The 20,661-nt window shown below is 43.6% G+C and overlaps 1 protein-coding gene and 1 long non-coding RNA gene across 4 annotated transcripts in view; one reads left to right on the plus strand and one right to left on the minus strand.

Moving 5' to 3' along the window:
• The window catches only part of ZDHHC9 (zDHHC palmitoyltransferase 9), a 77,766-nt gene that overhangs the window by 44,943 nt on the left and 12,162 nt on the right, over positions 1–20,661 (plus strand). Inside the window, exons 1-5 of one of the 3 annotated variants that reach the window (XM_078064380.1) lie at positions 1,437–1,643; positions 1,990–2,058; positions 3,246–3,547; positions 13,962–14,122; positions 18,630–18,788. In XM_078064380.1, coding sequence (XP_077920506.1) covers positions 3,381–3,547; positions 13,962–14,122; positions 18,630–18,788 — 487 coding nt within the window. In that variant the 5' untranslated portion in view covers positions 1,437–1,643; positions 1,990–2,058; positions 3,246–3,380. Of the gene's footprint in view, positions 1–1,436; positions 1,644–1,989; positions 2,059–3,245; positions 3,548–13,961; positions 14,123–18,629; positions 18,789–20,661 lie in introns of those variants that run through there. The other 2 variants (XM_078064381.1, XM_078064379.1) reach the window with 2 other exon arrangements.
• LOC118541823 (uncharacterized) lies at positions 447–837 on the minus strand. Its single transcript, XR_004920285.2, has 2 exons — positions 784–837; positions 447–635 (listed from the first exon to the last, which is right to left on the minus strand). It is a non-coding gene; the product is annotated as an uncharacterized LOC118541823 (long non-coding RNA).

The following is a 20,661-nucleotide window of genomic DNA, read 5'->3' on the forward strand; positions in this document are numbered from 1 at the left end:
CAGTTTATAGGGAATAAAGCAATGATTATAATCAGCATGAGTGCTAAGGAACAATAGAAGCTTTATAAAGACATACTTTACCCTACAAATTAATTATAACACATCTCTCTCATAAGAGAATTACCTAGTGATTTTTTTAATCCTTTTAAATTTTTGATTGAAGGGTGGTGCCATGAAAGTGTCAAATGTAATTATAATTAAATAGCTTTTTTTTTAATATCACGTGGGACCCAAATACTGTAAAGGAGAGATAGTTCCTGACCATGTACGTGGTCCTTCAACTAACACACACAAGAACTGCCTTGGGAAGAGCTTTGGCAGTCTCCTCTGTATTAATTGCAAATACTCTCACCCTAGAGAAACTTGATTCAAGCTCAGGAAAATAGCTAGCAACCTAGGCACTGTCCCCAACAGTGTGACGGGTAAGGAGAGGCCACCCTCAGCCCTTTCTCATATTTCCCCTTATATTTGGAAGCCAAGAGCGATACTAGTGGAAACAGACCTAATGTCTTTTAAAGTCCGCTGTATAATAGTCATGCCCTGAGTCTCAACTGTTTTTCCCACTCCAGTCTCGAACTTCTTCTAAAGGATGCGGCTCACTCTGGATCAGTAGCAGTGGCTCATTGTGGCAGTAGCTGCAGAGGGGGGAGGCAGAAGGAAAGAATCAATGTGGTTGGTGGGTGGGGATTCTGCCTTGGATCCCCGCCCCCCTCCAATTATCATAAGCTCTCCAAAGCGAACAGTAATTTACAACCTTCTTGGCAATCCTACTTCATTACCTACCTGGAAGAATTTAAGTCCTGTCAGTAGAGTTTCTCTAACTTCATACAATTACTTGTTTTCGGTACTGCAAAATGATTCTACGTTCCTGGGGACAGCTATCCCTTTCAAGTTTCTTTTTATGTTTGTTTTGTTGCAGAAGCCTTAGAGATGCAGGCCAGGGTGACTGGGACAGAGGTGAGGTCCCTAACTAATGAATGGGACTTGGGAGGCAGAGGACTTGTTTTTATGCTGAAAAAGAGTAAAATCCGGAGTCGCGGTTGATTTCATGCACGTACGGCCGAAGAGGCCCAGGGCGGACCTAGTATGGGGTGAGCACCCGGATCTGTGAGCCAGTGTTGCTTCAGCGTCTCACCCTGTGTGTGAGGGGAGGCTGGTAGCCCTCCTTGTCCCATCAGCACTACCCTTCACCTCCGTCTCTGCATAACTATATCAGTAGAAAGCGACACTTCGCACAGTGGCGCTCGGACCCCAAAGGGAGGCTGGCGGTGGCTTGGCAGGTGGGCACGAAGCCGGGAGATGGGTGGGGGAGTGGGGCGGAGGCAGCGTCGAGTGGCGTTTGGGATTGCCAATGGTAGTTCGGGGCAGGGGAGGCAGGGGCGGAGGCGCCGAGGCCGAGCAGCCAATGGCGGGCGAGCAACTACTGGAACGACCTGGTGACGTGAGGAGCGTTCCATTCGGCCAGCGGTGGGCGGTTGCCACAGCTGGTTTAGGGCCCCGACCATCGGGGCCCCTTGTCAGGAGGAGGCAGCCTCCGGGCTGGGGAGGAGAAGTCGCTGCCACCCCTGGCAGCTGACGCGGTCCCCTGGGACGGTGCACTTCCTGCCCTCAGTTCCCGGCCGAGTTCGGTCTCCCGGGTTCAGGTAACGAGGGGTGGGGGTTGGGGTCTCCTGGGCTCGGCCGCATGGTGGGCTGCCAACCCCTCCGCTGCGCCCGGCCGCGCGGACATAGGCACCTGCCCTTCTCAGCGGGGCTGCCGCCGAGCCCCTGGCCGCGGGTGACTACACGTGGCGGGGCGTGTGTGAGTGTGTACGAGCGTGTGGAGGTGGCGCGCGTCCCAACCTTCCTGGGGCGGTGGTCGGCTGCGTGGCGGAGGCAGGGCTGGCCTCCCGAGGCCGCGCCCGCCGCCCGCCCGGGACTCGGGCCTCCGGTCCCCGGCTGGTGGGCCGGTCGCTGGCTCTCGACGGATTTTGATCTTTGTTCTCCCAGGGCCCGGCTTCCCTTCCTGGTCTCTTTTCTCCCGCTGGGCCGGTTTATCTGGAGGAGATTATTTTCCAGGTTAGTTTTACACAAAGGAAGTGTTCTCTGCACCTCTGGTGCTCCCTCCCTTTGGCCAAGCCTTCTTGCTTTCTCATTTCCCTGCTCATCTCCTGGTTTCTATTTGGACCCTTGCCCTCTCCAGCCCGGAATGATTTCGGGTTGGTTGTTTCTCATCAGTCAGGCAGGCTGCAGGCTTCCACCTCATTCTTGCCAGCGTGGGGCATGTGGTGTCAGTAAACAGAGGCCACAGCACCACACCTGAGAGGAGAAGGGTGGCAGTGGTTGAGAAAGACTGGGCCTGGGGGTTCAGGATGCCAAGTAGAGATGGCAGTTATGAAACGTCCCAGAAAGCAAGCACCTTTATGACTTTTCTTAGCTGCTGCCATGTCCACCCACCCCCACCCGCAACCATTCCAGAACCTCTCCTGCTTAAGTCAGCCTTTCACCTACAGATCTGTGATGTGGTTTCATTAAGATTCCCACAAATGTTAGGCTAGACTGGCAAGATTGGTTCATTTCCCGAACTCAGGAAGTTACAGAGGGTTTGATTAGGGGAAATCTGTTTTGAGTAAATACAACCTGGGTATGTGTACAGAGTGTCCAGAACCTCCTAGCCCTGCCAGAGGGTGACTTGTTCCCGGGTGTGATTCATATTTGAGTGGCTAATTGAAGAAAGAAGGTGAAGTGGAGGAGGGGAGGGAATGGCTCCTTAAGGACAGAAACTCTACTATTGTTTTTAGAGTCCTCTTACTGATGATTATAGAACAGTGTGGTATAGTGGAAAGTGCCCTGGTCTGGAAGTCAGCAGATGTGTTTTCTTGGCTTAGCTTTGCAGCTGTGTGACCCTGGACAAGTTATTTCCTCTCTTTGGTCTTAACTTTACTCATTTCCAGAACAGAGTAATTGGGGTTATCACCCATAAAATCCCTTCTAGTTCCAAGGTTCTATGATGATCAAATGAGCAGTATTATATTGGAAGCATAGGGATTTATTTAAGAAGATATGCTAGCTCCCTTCTTTTTTTTTGAGAACCTTTAACCTTTTCTCCTTTTAGGGGACAAACACAGATTGGAAATAAACTTTTCCCGCTTCCCTACCCTTACCCCTTCAGGCAGTGCTCATCTTTCCACCTCTGGGAAAGGAGGATTGAACTGCATTTTCTTGTTCCTGCCTCATTTTTTTTTTCCTTTTGTGCTTTTTCTTAGGGCTAGAAATTGGACTTTTGATGATGTTTGACCCCGCGGCAGCAATAGCAGGCATCGTGATTTCAAAGCTGGGCTCAGCTTCTGTTTCTTCCCTCTTGTAATCACAAAGCTCATTTTGGACCAGGAATTCCAATCATGTCTGTGATGGTGGTGAGAAAGAAGGTGACACGGAAATGGGAGAAACTCCCAGGCAGGAACACCTTCTGCTGTGATGGGCGAGTCATGATGGCCCGGCAAAAGGGCATCTTCTATTTGACCCTCTTCCTCATCCTGGGGACATGTACACTCTTCTTCGCCTTCGAGTGAGTTTCCATTGAGTAGAGTTACCTAATTATGGTTACTTTGGGTCTAGAGGAAGAACCGTCTTTCTGGGAAGTTTGTGGATGGTCCTTGGATGGCACTATCCTCTTGAGCAATGTCCTTAGATCATGCCAACCGAATTCATTTCTTTGTACTTAGAGCAGAGTACCTGCTTCCTAAAAAGGCCAAGACCTTTGACCCCAATTTTATAGCACTGATTTGGTGTTACCCTTGGCACACTTGGGAAATAAAGGAATTTGTCTTTGTTATTCACCTCTCTTTTTCAGTGGTCTCCTTAGTTGCTTAGTGGCAGACACCCTCTTCCCTACCCCTTTTGGGCCTAGGGGCAGCCCTCATGGTCATAACTCGATACCACAAAACTCACCTAGTCTGTTATTCTGGGTCCTATTTCCTTAGGGCTCAGCTGTCTGCTAGTGATTAAATTGAAAAGCCATCAGAATTGGGGACCTGCAGATCAGTTCCAGCCTCAACTGTGCCACAAACTAGCCGCATGTGTGGTACATATGTGCTTATTAAATGTGAGTTTCACTCAGGATCACTCAACATAAACAATTCTGTATTCTGTGTGTGCCTGATACCAGCCTTGGAGTTATTTTTTTCTGCAATGTAATAGCTAGTACTAGAGCCACTGTTTGAATCCTGTATAGGTCACTGCTTTAGGGAGGTGGCCAGTTGGATTCTAGGGTACTATGGCATGACTACTGGGTGTGCTGAGAATACTGTATACTCTAGGGATGGAAGCAATGCTAATTGGTTTAGGATTATTATGAGGAGGGCTCTGAGGAGCCAAGAGGTGTGTGTGTAGACTGGGAGCCACACCTGATATGAGCCTGCTATAGTTCATATACTAGAATGACCTGGAAATGGAGCTCCCATGCTGGGGCGTGGCCATGGGAGGGAGGAGGGGGCTCCTCGGCCAGCCTCTGTGGGTAATTAAAATGAGCTCTGGTCTCTTGGAGCTCATTTTTGCCCTTCTTTTGTAAGGGCTCCAGGCTTTCCCAGTGCATCAGGAGTGATTTTTCAGGCTGCTTTGCCAGACTTTTTGATGGTTGAAGCTGGCTTGAATAACAGCAGGGGGAGGAGGGGGCAGTTTATAACAGGGCTAGGAAAGGAAGGTCAGAGAGGCTCTTTGTCAAAGGCACTTTTGCTGCTGCTGTTGCTGCTGACTTTGTGAAGTATTTGGCAAAGTCGGTTGGTGATGGCTTCTTAGCTGCTTTCCAGTCTGAGGTTTATGGTGGAGAGTGTTATGTGTGTACTTGTGTGTGGTACAAGTGAGCATGTGCGGTCAGGCAGGCGTATGTGTAACATTAAAACAAAATGTTTCCCCTCTCACCCTTCTCTCCAAGTTGTTTGTTTTTTTCTCTTTATTCCTGCCTTGCTGCTTTTTGGAAGTACAGAGCTGAACTCTGCTCTCTATCATTCTCCCTCTCTTTCCATCCTCCTGCTGCTGAATCACTAGCTCTTTCTACCACCACACCCTTCCATCTTAGAGTTAAATTTTTGTGGTTGGAGCCATTTGAAACAGAGATGAGATTTGTTTTCAGGCCCTGAGTGAGCTGGTAATTCTGGGTCCGGGAAACCTCTGGTCCAGGGAACTTGAAATTTGGAGCTATTGGCATTTGGCCCTTTTTGTATCTGGGAGCCAGACAGAGTCTGATTTGGATCTGTCCCACTTAGGCCCCAGAAGCCTCTGAACAAAACTGCCTGTGGGATGAAGCTTATAATTAGCCAAGTTACTGTTTGACGGAGGCAGGTTGAGTTTTCTACCAAGATGACTTTTTTCCCCAAGTTATTTCTTGTGCTTTGCCCTCAGATATGAAGGGTAAGGTTGTCTGTGAACTGCCTTGAGTTCCAGCTATCTGTGTGATAGAGTAAATATTTTTTTAAAGATTTTATTTATTTATTTATTTGAGAGAGAGAGAGAGAGAGAGAGAGAGAAAGAGAGAGCAAGCCAGGAGCAGAGGGAGAGGGACAAGCAGACTCTGGGCTGAGCGTGGAGCCCAATGCAGGGCTCCATCCCACAACCCTGAGATCATGACCTGAGCTGAAATCAAGAGTCCAACGTTTAACCAACTGAGCCACCCAGATAGAGTAAATATGTTTGTGGGTAGGGCTGGGGGGAGGGAAAAGGGAGAGGAGAAGGGAGAGAGAAGTTAACGTGTGAGCGAAGGAGTGGAATGGGAAAGCATAAAGCTGACCAAAGGGGAGAGGACCCTGGTGATGAATCGTTTTACTGAGAGTGGTGGAATCTGTTTGTGCACATGTGCACGTGTTTGTCTGTGTGTGTGTGTGTGTGTCTGTCACGTACAGACACACAGACACTCTAGGTGGTGGCTGCCTTATGCCTAGCTAATGACAGGCTGTACAAAGGACACTAGCATACCTCTGAGGCATGCAATCGCTTTCTGGTCGACCTTTTCCTTTGGAGTATATAATTCACTACCAACCACACAGTGGGGGATAGGATTTGGGGGGCAGAATATGGGCCCCTTTGTTAGCATTAGAATTTAGGGAGACCTCAGGAAATCAGCTGATCTAGTCCCCTGCCTTCAGGCAGGTGAGGGCATCTGAACCACCAGTGACAGAGGACTATTTTCATCCTCAAATTGTCGAGGAGTGTCGATTCCACATCCTCTGGCCGCCGCATTTTTGCCTTAGGGAAGTCTAGATCTTGCTGCACATCTGGACCTGCATTTTTGTAATAGGGTCTTGCCTGCAGCAGGTGCTTAGGAACAAGTGCAAGTTGATTTATAGCTGCCCATGGCACAGCCCTGGGTCAGCCAGATGGCTGGAGAAATCTGGTCAGGCATGTGGGCACCCCTTGATGAAAAACATGCAGTATTAGTAGTGTCAGTGGATATCTTTTTATTTTGGGATTTTGCCTTTACACGTTTAGACTTCTCAAAGGAGGGACCTGTAATTTTCAGTGGACAGACAGTATAGGTTGAATATATAAAATGAAAGAAGGTTGTCCATCTAGGAGCTAGTTAGCTCTGTATTGTTAGAAGTGTTTCCAGAGATACTCGGTGGCCATCTCTCAGGGCTGCTGTCACAAAGTAGATTCCTGCCTGGGATGGGAAATTGGGCTAGATTATCACTAAGCCTCCTGCAAGTCTGAGAGTCTGAAATTCTGTGTAACTGTTGTGTTTGTCTGGAAGATTAAAATATACACACTGAAAAGGAACGGTTGGATTACCAGTAGGTAGCTGTATTTAAATATATTTCATATTTAAATGTAACTGTAACTATGGTAAATGTATTGACTTTAAAAGCAGAGTGAAAATTGTGCAGTGCTTAAAAAAAGGATTTCCTAATTTATTTTTAGGGTGAGGTATTTAGGAAATGTGAGTGGATATGCCAGTTTCAGCTTTGACCACATGAACCATTCTCCTTCTTTTCTGCCTAAACCCTGTCCAGCTTGTCTGAACAAGTAGCCACCAGCTTGGCCGGTAATGTCAGGACATTATAGTGGAATGGCACTGACAACTGTGAGATGTCCAGCTACTCAAAGACTATTGTGGTGTTTAGTTAAATTCAACTTCCTGATAAAGCTTGGAGGAAGGACCAAGTGCACTGTCTTCTGGAATTGGCTTCCTAGCTGTCTCTTTTAACTTTATGACCAGATTACAGGTGGGGTCAAGGTACCCAGACTTCTCTTGTGACAAGAATGACTGTGTGACTCTTGACCTCTGAAGTAGAAGCACTTTGCTTCTACGATCAGCACTTATGCCTCATTGTGCTGTATGTAGAGGACATTGTATCAAGGCACTATCGAACCCTGTCGGACTGACCCTTGCAGGTGCTTTTGATATGTAGAGGAGTCATTGAATTGGATGAACTGAAAAAAACTTTGTAGTGCTGCTTCATAATTGACCCACTTCTAGCCTATGCAAATTCTACCTCTCTTTCAAGTCCCTTCTTGAGTCTTCCTTCATGAAGCCTTTCCAGTAATTTCTGCATTTGTAGGACTAATTGTACATACTGCTCATTTAACACATCATCATATGACATTTCTTAGATTTCTAAATTCTATGATTATTACACTTTGAGCTCTTTCAATGTCAGGGACTATCTCCTATGTCTGTATAGCCCCCCACGGTGCCTTCCACCAGACCTTATGTAGAGTAGGTGGTCAATAAATGTGACTGAATTAATTCATTCTGGATACACTGAAAATATAACAGTCTTGACTCACAGAATCATAGAATGGTAGAACTGGAAGGGGCCTTGGAGACTATCGCTATCCTTTTGCAGGTAAGGAAATCAGGCCCACAGAAGAGAGGTCCCTTTATTGAGATCAGTCAGCCAGCCAATGCCTCTATATGACACTACCTTTCATCTCATTGTTATCTTTTGACTATGGAATCCTGAAGACATTCAGATTTACTAAAGTGTACATAGTGCCAAATGCTAGACTAGCATATTCTGGGTTCTTCCTAGCTAGTGATTGTGTTACCTAGTGGCATCTAGGTTATTTGGGCCTCCCCAGCTCATGCTCCTAGGAAATGAAGATGTCTTTGTAGAAAACTAATAGCATTCTGGCATAGCATTCTGGTAGTCTTGCAAGAACAGAGAAGCCTATCTTTAGTGTGAACCTAGAAAGGAAGTTTTGTGGGTTAGGGGGGATCATCACCTCTGTGGCTACTCATAGTCCCTGCTGCCCGAATGAGGATGGCTTGGAGAAAAATTAAGCAATGTGTTCTCCCTACCTCATTACCATGTGGGTGATCCTGATGAGAGGGGCATCATGTCCCCGCAGAGAGATGGGAGAGAAAAAGCAATATGACAAGACAAAGTTACCAGGTTGAGGGAACACAGAGCTATGTAGACCAAAACCAAACTGACATGGCAGAATATTTGTGTCTATAATTCCAAGGTCCAGGTTCCTGAAGTTACTTACATGAGATTGGGAGGAGGAAAAAGTGGCTTTATCATGATCTCTAACCAAGAGAACATTCTCTGGAAAATTTTTCTATGGAGGTTCTGTCTTGTGCTTTACCTAGCCCAAGATTCTGTCTAAGACTTGGTTAACCAAATGGCAGTTTTAGAAAGTCATAGTTGCCTCTCTGATACCAATCTGTTAAGGTACGTAGCTAAGTTCAACTTCCTGATAAAGCACATTCCCTGGAGAAGGGTTGGGTTGTGTCTCCTGAACAGTATGCTTTCCTTTCTTTGCAGTTCCGTCATTCAGAATTTATTTGTATATTTTCAACCTCTACTACCTTTTGTGGTGATGAGTTTCATACTGTCAATCTCTACTGAATGCATCTCCCATCTTTTTTTTTTTATATTTATTTATTTATTTGAGAGAGAGAGAGAGAGAGGGACAATGAGGAGAATGAGCGGGAGGGGCAGAGGGAGAGAGAATCTCAAGCGGACTCCATGCTGAGTGCAGAGCCGGATGTGGGGCTCCATCCCAGGACCCTGAGATCGTGACCTGAGTTGAAACCAAGAGCTGGACGCTTAACTCACTGCGCCACTAGGCGCCCCTCCCATCTTTTGAGAATGAGTCTCAATTGAGTATAGTGATCTTCTATTTTGGGAAAAGTGAGCACAAAGAACAGGGATTTCCCCCAGCATGCTGACATCAGTTGAGATGTTTATTGAGGGAAAGAAGAGACCTCCTAAATCTTCTTCCTCAGAGACACCCGAGCTGGTATTGTGTTTAAGAACAAAGGAGGTACCTTATGCCTTTTGCAATAGCAAGAAGCTAGTGAATTCAGGGTAATTAGGGGGATATTTCTGGAATGGTGCAATGAGAAGGCAAGAACCTTATGATGATGATTAGATAAAGCCAGTTAATGGAGGGCTTTGGAATACTGGCTTGTGGGGTTCGGGGATTAATATAATAAGCAGCAGGGAATTGTTCTAAGTTTTTGAGCAGGAGTATATTATATTTGAAATTTGTTATTTGTTATATTTGAAATTTGTTATTTTTGTTATAATTGAAATGTGAAATTTGCTATTATCACTGCGATTTAGCAACTACTTAGCAGGTTTGCCTGGCTAGAGATTTTGGCCCTCCTCAGTGAGAAGATGGCTCATTGCCTCAGAATTGAAGATGTCCCTGTTTGGTTAATTTTCCCCATTGCTACTGGAGCAAAACAGCCTTATGCGTCTTCCTCTGACCTTCACATAGCAGTCAATCTAGAGGCTGATTTTAAATTATGTTTTTAGTGTCCAAGGAAACTTTTTCCCTATCAGCAGACTCTTGAGTGTCATCAGAAGACCCTCGAGCCAGTCTTATAGGTGATTCTACATGTTTACTATGCTTTAGAAGTAGGTAGTGTGTAAGAGAACAGACAACCGTCCATATCAGTGAGGACTTATAGCAAAGGCTTATTACTATTATGTGAGACAAGGGCCATCATGGGACTCTAACCTTGGGCCCTTTCTGCTGTTCCAAGCACAGCTTTTCCTTAAAGGCACCCTTAACAGCTGCTATGGGAGTGGTTTTAAGCAGCTACCAACTTCCCAAGAGAGCTCTTCTCTGACCACTTATAGTCCTTAGAGTCTGAATCACCATCCTAACACTTGGTTATTGGTCTTATCTTATTCTTTAGCTGTTTCATATGTTAGTTATGTTTTTCCCAACAAAATTAAATCCTATTTTCTCTTGTTCTTCATTTGTTAGACACATAAATACTTGTTGGCTGATTGATTGCACTGAGCTATTAGGGAGACTTAGAGGTAGAGTATTGTTTAGAACACCAATCCATGCTCCCAGTCTGTGAGGCAGAGCTCTGCTATGGAATCTGTCTGGTTTCTTACCAGATCCACTCATGAATCTCTTGAGTTTTTTCATGTCAATTGAAGTCTGTGTCATTATCATTGTCCCGCCAATGAACTAGCGTGCTAGGAATGGGGGATGGGACATGACACTCCAGCCCAGCCTGGCACTGCTGGTTACTGCTAGACAGTACCACCATGTGGCCCATGGGACATGTGGAAGTCCAGTCATGTAGCCCAGCTATGGAAGCCTGAGGCCAATCAAGAAGTTGGTAGAAGGTGGCTTAAAATAATATTTCTTCAGGTGGCGTAAAGGAAGATAGTGGGGACATGGTTGTGTTTATAAAATTCACAAGGGAGAAAAGTGACTTCTAAACCCTTTGGAAGGGGGAAAGCCTCTTAGTACTCTGAAGACAAAAGAGAGTTCTGTTTCAAGAAGTGTATGAATATCATTATTCCAAGAAATGGAAAATACTAGGGGATTTCAAAAACAGTTAGCTTATATTCATGGATGACAGATCCAGTCCTCCAGTAAGATGAATTAGTGATTTAGGATACTCCTGACTTTTCAGATTGGTATTGGGAATTGCCACTAAATTTTCACATACCCTATTCCTGTCAGAGACAGATCTCTAGCTTGCTGCAATTATGGGATTAACTTAAGGGGGTATTTTTAAAAAAATTTTAATAAAATCTAAAAAAGATTTTATTAAATTATTTGAGAGAGAGAGCAGGAGCAGTGGGGAAAGGAAGAAGCAGGCTCCTCGCCGCTGAGCAGGGAGCTGGACGTGGGGCTCGATCCCAGAACCCTGGAATCATGACCTGAGCCGAAGGCAGACACTTAACCAACTGAGCCACCCAGGTGCCCCCTAAGGGGGTATTTTTGATCATAACTATTAAAGACAGACATGATAGGCTGTAGTTAACAGCAGTCTTAGCTACTGGCTCTCTGTTTCCTCTTACTTGGAGTGGAAAGGCCTGCTGGTCCCACATCTGCCTTCCCAGCCACACCCACTCGCTAGTGACAACTGGCTGCCAATAGCCTCATCTCTGGAGAACAATACAATGAGCCTATTGTGTACTTGTTGACATACAGAGTGGATTGTTTTAGCAGGTGCAGAAGATAGTCCGTGTAGAGATTACAGAGACCTTTATCCTTGATGGCATAGCATAATTCAAATCTAAGTTGTCCTTTGTCTGGTTAACAAGCAGGTGTTGGAATGAGACTTAGTTAATCTCGGGTCCTTCATGCATGGGGGCAACATTGATCTTGTGTGTGTGTGTGTGTGCGCGCGTGCGTGTGTGTGTGCGCGCACGCGTGTGTGTGTGTATGAGGGAGAGAGATTGTTTTATTTTCTCTATATCTTTTTCCTGTAATAAAATGATTTAAAATCCCTTCGGTGGCCAATCAGATAGCTCTGATTTTTCTATTCATTGGAGACTGTACACCCAGAGCAGTTTGAGTCCTAGAGAAATTATTTGTTTGTTTTCAAAGAGTGATCTTAGAAATGGGCAGTGACTAGAAAGATGGCTATTTTCTGTTAGTGTGGTAATTTTACTTGGCTTGCTCGTGAAACAGTCTTATGTTTCTCCTGTGTCCTTTGGGTCCCTGATTAAGCGGAGGTGACTTTTGTTTCCAAATTCACTTCTTGATTATCTGTACTACTGAAGGTGGAACATGGAAAAGAAGGTAATCCACAAGCTAGTGATATGCAAGGGCCTTAATTACCCTGTACGTAGTCAGATCCTTCAGTTCTTCAAATTATACCCCCTCCCCTTAGCTTTTAGGGGAAGGAAGTAAATCATACAAAATCAGGCTATGACCAAGGATTTTGTTAAAAACAAACAAGCAGGCAAGCAAACAAAAAGCCACAAAATCATTTTGCAAGTTCACTACATATGTTCACCTTCTGCTGACAAACTGCTCAGCCTAATATTATAGTTGGTTCGCACCCGCCGCCCCCCCCACCCGCAGTCATGTGTGTGGCAGGGAGACAGGGGGAGGATCTCATGTGGATTGTTCCAAAACTACAGTGAATGTACAACCTGGGGTTAAATGTTCACTCTGAGTGGACAGCAGCTTGCTTAATCCCCATGCCAATGAGGTAAGCCTTTTTCGTCAGCTTACTTTCTCCGCTCTCCCTCTGGTCCTTGCTCATCCACTTAGAATCTGCCTCCAAGAGAAGATCTCTGTATTGAAGGAAAAAATGTGCCTCAGGAGGAAGAGAATAAAAATAGGTCAGTGATAACTCTCACCACACATTCCTATTTATTTGGTTTGAAATTCAATTGAGTGCCACAAGTATTTGTTGATAGCTTCTTTGTTCCCATACTTGTATTAAGCTCTGGGAGATATAGAACTACGATGGTAATGTTAAGAGCTGACATTTACTTAACGTTTACTATGTGTCAGGTGCAGTTCTAAGCACTTTATTTATATTCATGCATTTGAGCCACACAATAACCCTATGTAGTACTATTAGTATCCTCATTTCACAGCTAAGGAGACTGAAGTTAATTAAGTCACCCAAGGAGGAGCTGGTAGAGCCAGAATTCAAACCCAAACATTCCCACTTCAAAAAGACAAGGTTCTTGCTCTTCTGAGGTCCAGCTGGGGGAGATGAGGTCAACATAGTGAAAACCAGCTAGGAAACAATACAAGGCTCTGGCAGTGAGGACGGCAGTGGTAGAGAAGGGAGAGATTAGTGCAGCTTAGGATAGGCCTCTCAGAAGAGGCAAGACTTCTCTAAATCCCAGAGTCTTCAGCTATCAAATGGGTATAATATACTCTACCTTCTAGATTTAGTGTGAGACTTGAATGAGATAATGCATATAAAGGGCTTAGTGCAGTGCCTGGCATATGCTGAGTGCTCATTAAATTGTCGTGATGATGACAATGATGGCATTGATGTCTCTGGGACCTGAAAGATGAGTAGAGTTGGGATATCCAGAGAGGAAGAGGGATGGCCTTCCAGGTGAATTATGAGGAAAGAGGAGGGGCAAACATGATGTTGGGAAGAGGTGCTGAGGAGATACAATTTTCTTATTCCTTTGCCTAAGGTCACTAAGTACCTACTAGCAGAGCTAATTGAGGAGAGAAGAGGATGGATGTTGCAAAGTCAGTCAGCAGCCGTGAAGCTTTTTCATTGGCCTTGAAGCATGCCGGACGTACCCTCTGTCTGACGCTGGGACCCTGCTTCATGGATGGCCCTCATCTTTTCTTCCTCCTCCTTGAGCTCAGGCGTAATGCCAGATGAGTGGTTATGAAAAGCTCTAGACATTCCCAGAGTGAGAACAGCCTGTGGTACTTACAAGTCCAGGCTCAGTTGCTTCCCTGACCTTAGTAGGTGTGAGCCTTTCCCAAGGCACAGAGGGAATGTGGTTCTCAACAGGCTGACAGGAGGAACTGGATTTGGTGATGGGGAGGTCCCTTGAGACTGTCTTCTGTAGGTTATAGGTGGCATCAATCAGATAAGTGTTGAGCTCCTACTATGTGCAGAACCATATATTAGGAGTTATGGGTAGTTCAAGAGAAGAAAACCAACATGGTCCCTTCCCTCAAGGTACTGCTGATTTTATTGTGGAGACCGGATCCACATGCCGGTAATAGTTTGTGATCAATATAGGGTAGGTATAACTAAATGTTCAATCACCTACTTTCTTCAGATGTCGCTACCTGGCTGTCCAGCTGTCTCCTGCCATCCCTGTGTTTGCTGCCATGCTCTTCCTTTTCTCCATGGCTACACTGTTGAGGACCAGCTTCAGTGACCCTGGAGTGATCCCTCGGGCCCTACCAGATGAAGCAGCTTTCATAGAAATGGAGATAGGTGAGTGTTCTAACCAGCTAGCAAGATGCTGTGCAGTGGGTGACTTTAATCACTAAGGGAATGGAATCCTAATAGTAGTTGGAGATTAAGAATCATTTCTAGCCTTTTCCCTCTAAGATCCTGAATCTGAGATCATGACCACCCTATGATTTTGGTAAGGCAGGTTTAGCAAGATTTGAAAGCCATATGCTTCATTCTTCCTTGCGTTGGGTTGTGTTTCAGGAGGGGTTTGTTACCAAGGTCTTGCTGCACTGTTCCCAAGAGGATGGGATTTTTTTACTTTTGAGGGGTCATGAACTCATTTGATTCTTTTTTTTTTTTTTGGATGAAAGCTATAAGCCTTCTTTTCATAAAAATATTCTTATATGTTTGCATATATGTATAATTTCAGATGTAATTTCAGGGATTCATAGATCTTTTGAAGCACATTCATGGGCCCCACCAAGAATTCCTGCTTTAAGGCAATACATAAGGTGAGAGGAGACAGCCATGGTGCCAGGAACCATTGAGAATTCTAGGAAGGTAAAGGAGGGTAAAGGAAGCAGTTACAGGCTCATTACAGTGCAGTTTTCAGCTCAGGGTAGGTCTCTTTGGGACAGAGATAAAGTGGTACACTAGCCAGGAGCCAGGGTGGCTCCACAAATTGAAGCAGAAGATCCCAGGGCTAGAGGAGGGAATATCCTAGGAGCTCACACTGGGAAAGAAGGCCATGATACCAGTGCTAGCGGGGACTGGGAGCCCCTCAGACCCCATAGCAGTGCCTGCCGAAATTGTTTGCAAGTCCAGTACCCAAGTAGCTTGAGTCAGCATCCAAGCCAGATAGATTAGAAGAAAGGGGTCCAGAACTTGTAAGACTAAAAGCTATGCCCATGGACCACCAATCTATAGTTAGCCTTTAAACTGTTACGGTGTTTGTTTGTTTGTTTATTTTAATATTATTTAATTAAAAACACACAAACATATTAAAGTTATAATAGGTAGTATATTACATTTATATTTTTTGAGAGAATTTACATTTGTATAATATTATCTGCCTATCCAAGAAAATACTGTCTTTATTTTCAGATTGAATTTTATGCCCTTGAATAAAATTTTTATAGTTTTAGAATCTAGTTTCTCTGTTTCTCATATTGAGTTTATTCCTAATGTTTATATGCATGCTATCATCAATGAAATATTTTCTCCCATTTCCATTTGATGTTTTTTCCTCCAGTTTTATCAAGATATAATTGACACAACATTGTGTAAGTTTAAAGTATACAATGTGTTGATTTGATACTCCTTTAGAGTGGTTTGAAAGCTTCCAAGCTTTTGTATTTCTTTTGTTTATTTTAGTTGCATTTCCCTCTAGCTTCTCAGCGAATTTCTTTTTGAAGAGTTCCAGTCTGTTTTAGTTGTGCTAGGGGGACATAGGTTTGTGCACGTCTGAGCTTGAACTACTTAGGGATGGGGTGAGAGTGGGAATAGTGGGGAGAAAGCAGAGGCTGGGTGTACTGGTGCAGCTGGAGTTCAGGGGAGACCTGGTAAAGCTGAGATAGGAGCAAGATAGGAGGGAGAGTTGTGTGTGCCATCTTTTCTCCATCTCGATTATTCTTTTATCATCCTCTTTCCATTCACATATGGAGAAACTGAAGGTCAAGGCAGTGCCTTGACTTGTCTCTTGCATCTAGCAGCAGGTGTTAGCAAGGTTAGTTCTGTTTTGCCAGATCACTGGGCCTGGAGCCCAGGCTTGAGCTGTCACATTGAGACCTCTCCTTTCAGCATGTTTCTCTCCTTAGAAGAATGCATTCTTGTGTTCATTCGTATGTTTATGTTAGCAAGTTTTTGTTAACTTACATTCATCCCTGTGCTGGGTATGCTGTGTGCATGGGGGCTGGGGGACGGGCAGAAGACGACACTGTGATTCCCTTGCATCATAGTGCCTCATGGGGAGGATGAACCATGAACTCTATCTCACAGGTGCCCTCATGTAAAGCCCATGCAAAGGAATATTAAGGTGGCATGCTGGTACTTATATCATTCTCTAATGAATAGCTATCCCCATCCTTTTAAGACTTGTGGCACACTGTTATTGTTTGATTTCACAGCATCCACCCCACTCTGCAAAAAAAGGAAAAAAGTTCCATATGGCAGATATTTTTAAAATCAAAGTGAATTGAAAAATTATTCTGTTTTTAGAATTATCCTGCACATCTAGGGTGCAACGAGACAGGCATTCTCATATGCTGCAGATGGATGGGCGTGCAAATTGATACAATCTGTCTGGGAAGCATTTTGACAATAAGCAATATGGGCTTTAAGGATTCATACCCTTTGACCCAGTAATTCCACTTTGCTTAGAGTTTAGTTAAAGGAAATAATCAGAGTTATACAAATTACTGTAGAAGGATTTTCAGCACGTCATTTTTTTCTTTTTCCTTTTTTTCTTTTTAATATGGGCCTAGCTATTTTAATGCCAGCAACTTCATATATTACTGCTCAGACTTCAGCATGCTTTTCTTTTTTTCTTTCTGTTTGAGAAATTAATTTTAATGCATGTATATATTCTTTTTTTAAAAAGATTTTATTTATTTGAGAGAGAGAGCAAGAGAATGGGGGGAGGGGCTGAGGGAGAGGGAGAGAATCTCAAGCAGACTCTAGGTGAGCCTGGAGCCCAACTCTTGGGGTTCATTCTCACTACCCTGAGATCATGACCTGAGTTGACACCAAGAGTAGGACACTCAACCGACTGAGCCACCCAGGTGCCCCAACAAATGTATTTATTCTTTTTTTTTTTTTTAAAGATTTTATTTATTTATTTGACAGAGAGAGAGATAGCGAGAGCAGGAACACAAGCAGGGGGAATGGGAGAGGGAGAAGCAGGCTTCCTGCTGAGCAGGGAGGCCGATGCGGGACTCGATCCCAGGACCCTGGGATCATGACCTGAGCCAAAGGCAGACGCTTAACGACTGAGCCACCCAGGCGCCCTAAATGTATTTATTCTTGAGGAGGGGAGGTGGAAATTGGGATTGGGGTGGTGATCAGAGGGGATTTAAGCTTTATCTGTAATATTTTAAGTTTTTTCATGCAACACCATTTAAATAGTAAAAACCCAGAGGCCACTTAAATGCCCTACAGTATGGAATGGTTAAATAAATTATGGTATGTGCATATGATAGAATATTATATTGCCAATATTAATATTTTTGGAAGAGAAATTAACAACCATGGAAAAATGTTCACCATATAGTGTTAAGTGAAAAATACAGGGTACAAAATTATATTTATAATATGATCTCAAATTTTTAAAAATCACGAATGTTTATTTACCTGTTAAGGAAATACACCAAAATGCATGGATATTCCTGAATTGAGAGACTGTCAGTGATTTTTATTTTTTCTTATATATATCTTCTGTTTTTTCCAAACTTTTTACAATAAGCATGCATTACTCTTATTTTTAAATGATTATTATTTTTTTAAAAGATTTTATTTATTCATTTGAGACACAGATACAGAGAGAGAGACAGAGCATGAGCAGTGGGAGAGGCAGAGGGAGAGGGAGAAGCAGACTCCCCACTGAGCCAGGAGCCCGATGTGGGGCTCGATCCCAGGACACTGGGATCATGACCTGAGCCGAAGGCAGACACTTAACCATCTGAGCCACCCAGGTGCCCCGAAATGATTATTTTTCTGATTCTAAGTATTACCAGTCTTTTTTTCATGCATATATTTTATTTTTGCAAGATAGAATGTACACTAGTTGCTTTCTAGTGTACACTTTCATTGTGCAATATATTGTGACTGTTGTCCTGAGTCTTCATTCACTTGTCTATATCATTTTAAATGGTTGCATAATATTCCATCCTATGCATGTATCATAATTTACTTAACCAACCCCCTATTGTGACACTGAGGTTATTTTCAGGTTTTCACTATTAAAAGGGACTCTGTGACAAATATCCTTGTGTTAACATCTTTTGTGTATCTCTTTGTAATTTTGTTAAATTCTTAGAAATAGAATTGCAGGGTCAAAAAATATATGCCTTTAAAGTTTTGGGAGCCACTGCTTTATTGCTTACTGATAATGTATAAAAATACCTTCTTCCCGTCCTTGCCAACACTGGGTATTTTTATTCTTTTTAGTATTTGTTAATATAGTAGGAGGTAACAGTATCTTTGTGTTGATTTTTATGTCTTTGATTCTTAGTGAATTTGAATGTTTTCATTTCATATATTTATATATTTTTTAGCCATTTTTATTTCTTTTATGAATGTTTTTCTTTGTAATCTGCCAAAAAACGTGAAGAAACCTTTTTTCACATTTGCAGAAAAGAATTGCATGGCATTCAGCAGAATTTGACACGACACTCTGTGATGTTGAGAGTGCCCTCAGGCAATGCTAGTCTGGAGAAAACAGTGGGCCTAGGGAACTGGTGATTGCTCCCACTGCTTTTGGAGAAGTGGTGAGACTTTGGGGCTCAAATAATGGCTGGCAGTGATATTAACTGTCTTTACTGATCTACAGAAGCTACCAATGGTGCAGTGCCCCAGGGCCAGCGACCGCCTCCTCGTATCAAGAATTTCCAGATCAACAACCAGATTGTGAAGCTGAAATACTGTTATACCTGCAAGATCTTTCGGCCTCCCCGGGCCTCCCATTGCAGCATCTGTGACAACTGTGTGGGTGAGTAAAACCAAAGGGGCTCTGTCTGGGGGGAAAGGCTGAGCTGAAGGAGAGGGTCAGGGTTATTTTTCTAGGGAAAAATCAGTAGGGGTGGGAAGATAGGTTTCTATAGGAAATAAGCTAGATTTAGTTAGGAAACTTTAGATAGGAAACATGCTTCTGAACAACTGTAAATCAACTGTACTTCTGTAGTAGATCAAATCATAATTTAAATATCCTCTAGTCTAAAATTTATTTAAAAAAACCTTTTTGGTAGATGGGGAAGTAAACTTTACCTGTTTTTCAAATCTGGATTTGTTTCAAGTGGAGCCCACCTTACGTAGGGGGAGGAGAACTCTAGTCCACTGGAGGGCAGCATCGGGGAAGGAAGGGATATGTAAGAAGTAGTGTTACCAAAGAAGAAAGTTGCTAGCATTTATTGAGTTCCTACTATATCCCAGGCACTGTGCTAAGTGCTTTCCCTTTCTCTCATTTAAGACTCGTAAGAACCCCATGCGATAGGTATTATCCCCTTTTTACAGATGAGGAAATAGGTGAAGCACCTTTATGCAGGTTCATGTAATTAATGTGAGATGAAACTGGAGCAGGTCTGATTCCAAACCTGTCATTTCATCTTTCTCTGCTGATGCTGCAAGGGTGGCAGGTGTGCATAATACATGGGTCTGTGCTTCTATCTGGGTATATGTGGCTTAATTGTAATCACTGCCTAGTGTGTGCTGAACCCTGGGAAAGATCAGAAACAGGCAGTAAATATGTCTGTTGATAGGCATATATGTGCAACTCCTTACTTTACCAATAAGCATACTTCTTTTTTTAAAGATTTAATTTTTTTATTTGAGAGAGAGAGCTCGAGTGCACATGCGTGCAGGGTAGGGGGATGGGGGGGAGGAGCAGAGTTGGTGGGGGAGAGGAATAAACAGACTCTGCACTGAGCACAGAGCCCAGCACAGGGTTCGGGACTCGATCCCAGGACCCTGAGATCATGACCTGCACCAAAACCAAGAGTCAGACGCTTAACTGACTGAGCCACCCAGGCTCCCCAAGCATACTTCTAGCACTCTTTGTATATGCCGTGGAACATGCCTGACTGAGTACATTGCTTTCTTCTTATTAGCCAATTCTTTAGGCAAATGTTGGGAAGATAAAGCTTACTTTATATGGTAAAAATCTGTATGTAGATAGGACTTTTATAAATTAAAACTCATTTTATTTTTTTATTTTTTAAAAGATTTTATTTATTTATTTGACAGAGAGAGACACAGCAAGACAGGGAACACAAGCAGGGGGAGTGGGAGAGGGAGAAACAGGCTTCCCGCTGAGCAGGGAGCCTGATGTGGGCCTCAATCCCAGGATCCCAGGATCATGACCTGGGCCAAAGGCAGACGCTTAACGACTGAGCCACCCAGGCACCCCTGATTTTTAAAAAGAAGCATTAACATTCCAGTAGAAATATGGACAGTTCATAAAACAGGAAATGTAATTAACTAGTTAACATGAAAAAGGGTCATCCCTACTAAACATCAAAGAAATAAAAATTAAAACAGGATCTTTTTAAATTTAGAACATTAGCAAATAAAACCTGATAATGCTTAGTCCTACCGTGACAGGAGTGTAAATTGGAACAAACTTTTTGGAAGACAACCTGGTGAGATTCATAAAAGCTTTATAATATGTATACCCTTTGATGCCAGTGATTCCCTTTCTAGGAATCTATCCTAAGAAAATAATCAGGGATGTGGTAAAAGAGTTAGGTATGGAAATATTTACCTCAGGATTATTATAATGATGAAAAATTGGATAAACCTAACTGTCCACCTGTAGATAAGTGGTCAAATAAATTGTGGGACATTCATGCAATAGACTTATGGGAAAA

Source organism: Halichoerus grypus, chromosome X (assembly GCF_964656455.1).
Source record: "Halichoerus grypus chromosome X, mHalGry1.hap1.1, whole genome shotgun sequence".
Classification (NCBI taxonomy): Eukaryota; Metazoa; Chordata; class Mammalia; order Carnivora; family Phocidae; genus Halichoerus; species Halichoerus grypus.